A 769-nucleotide genomic window follows, 5' to 3' on the forward strand; every position below is an offset into this window, starting at 1 on the left:
CCCCCCGCCGCCCCCCCCCCCCACCTGGCCTTTCAATGCCTGATTTCATTTCTGCACCACAGATGGGGTAACTGGAAGGATGGGCTGATCCTGAATGTGGCTGCGGCCAATTTAGGTGACCTCCCACCAGATGAGAGGTTTCTGGAGGACAAGAGATTTGACTTTGAGACTTCACAGCTCAAGGGGTGAGAGCAGTGCGGGCTAGAGGAGAGGGAGGTATCCTGGTCCAGGGACTCCTATGGACTGAACAGGGACAGGGCTGGATTAGCCCAAGGGGGGTGCTTATAGTTACAATGTGTGATTTTGAGACTAACTTTCAAACGCTTTGCCTATACTTACCTAAAGGATGGCCAGCTTAGTTATGAAAGACTCTCTAAATTTTCTTGCTTGCTGGAATGATCTGGATGACTTCAAAAGGATCTTCTGGTGTGACCACAGCGAGCTGGCTGGTCAGTATCCCTATCCCGGTACTTCTCCCAGGACCCTTACCACCCAATCCAGGGAACCAGGGCTGGGAGACCTGAGGTCTGGGTCCCTTTGGTGAGCTGGGGGAAAGAGGGAATGGTTTGGTGGGGGTTAGAAGAACCAGGAGATGAGATCTCACAACCTGCTCCACAACTGCCACCCGCAGAGAAGGTGCGGGACTCCTGGAAGGAAGATGCCTTCTTTGGGTACCAGTTTCTCAATGGCGCCAACCCCATGCTGCTAAGGCGCTCCAGTCGCCTTCCTGCCCGCCTGGTGTTCCCGTCAGGAATGGAGGAGGTGCAGG

General features: G+C 54.5%; 1 protein-coding gene across 1 annotated transcript in view; it reads left to right on the top strand.

Moving 5' to 3' along the window:
- Positions 1–769, top strand: part of LOC102769401 (arachidonate 15-lipoxygenase) — a 7,543-nt gene that overhangs the window by 636 nt on the left and 6,138 nt on the right. The window contains exons 3-5 of the mRNA XM_015563267.1: positions 63–185; positions 346–449; positions 632–767. Coding sequence (XP_015418753.1) covers positions 63–185; positions 346–449; positions 632–767 — 363 coding nt within the window. The remainder of the gene's footprint in view (positions 1–62; positions 186–345; positions 450–631; positions 768–769) is intronic.

Source organism: Myotis davidii, unplaced genomic scaffold (assembly GCF_000327345.1).
Source record: "Myotis davidii unplaced genomic scaffold, ASM32734v1 scaffold398, whole genome shotgun sequence".
NCBI lineage: Eukaryota > Metazoa > Chordata > Mammalia > Chiroptera > Vespertilionidae > Myotis > Myotis davidii.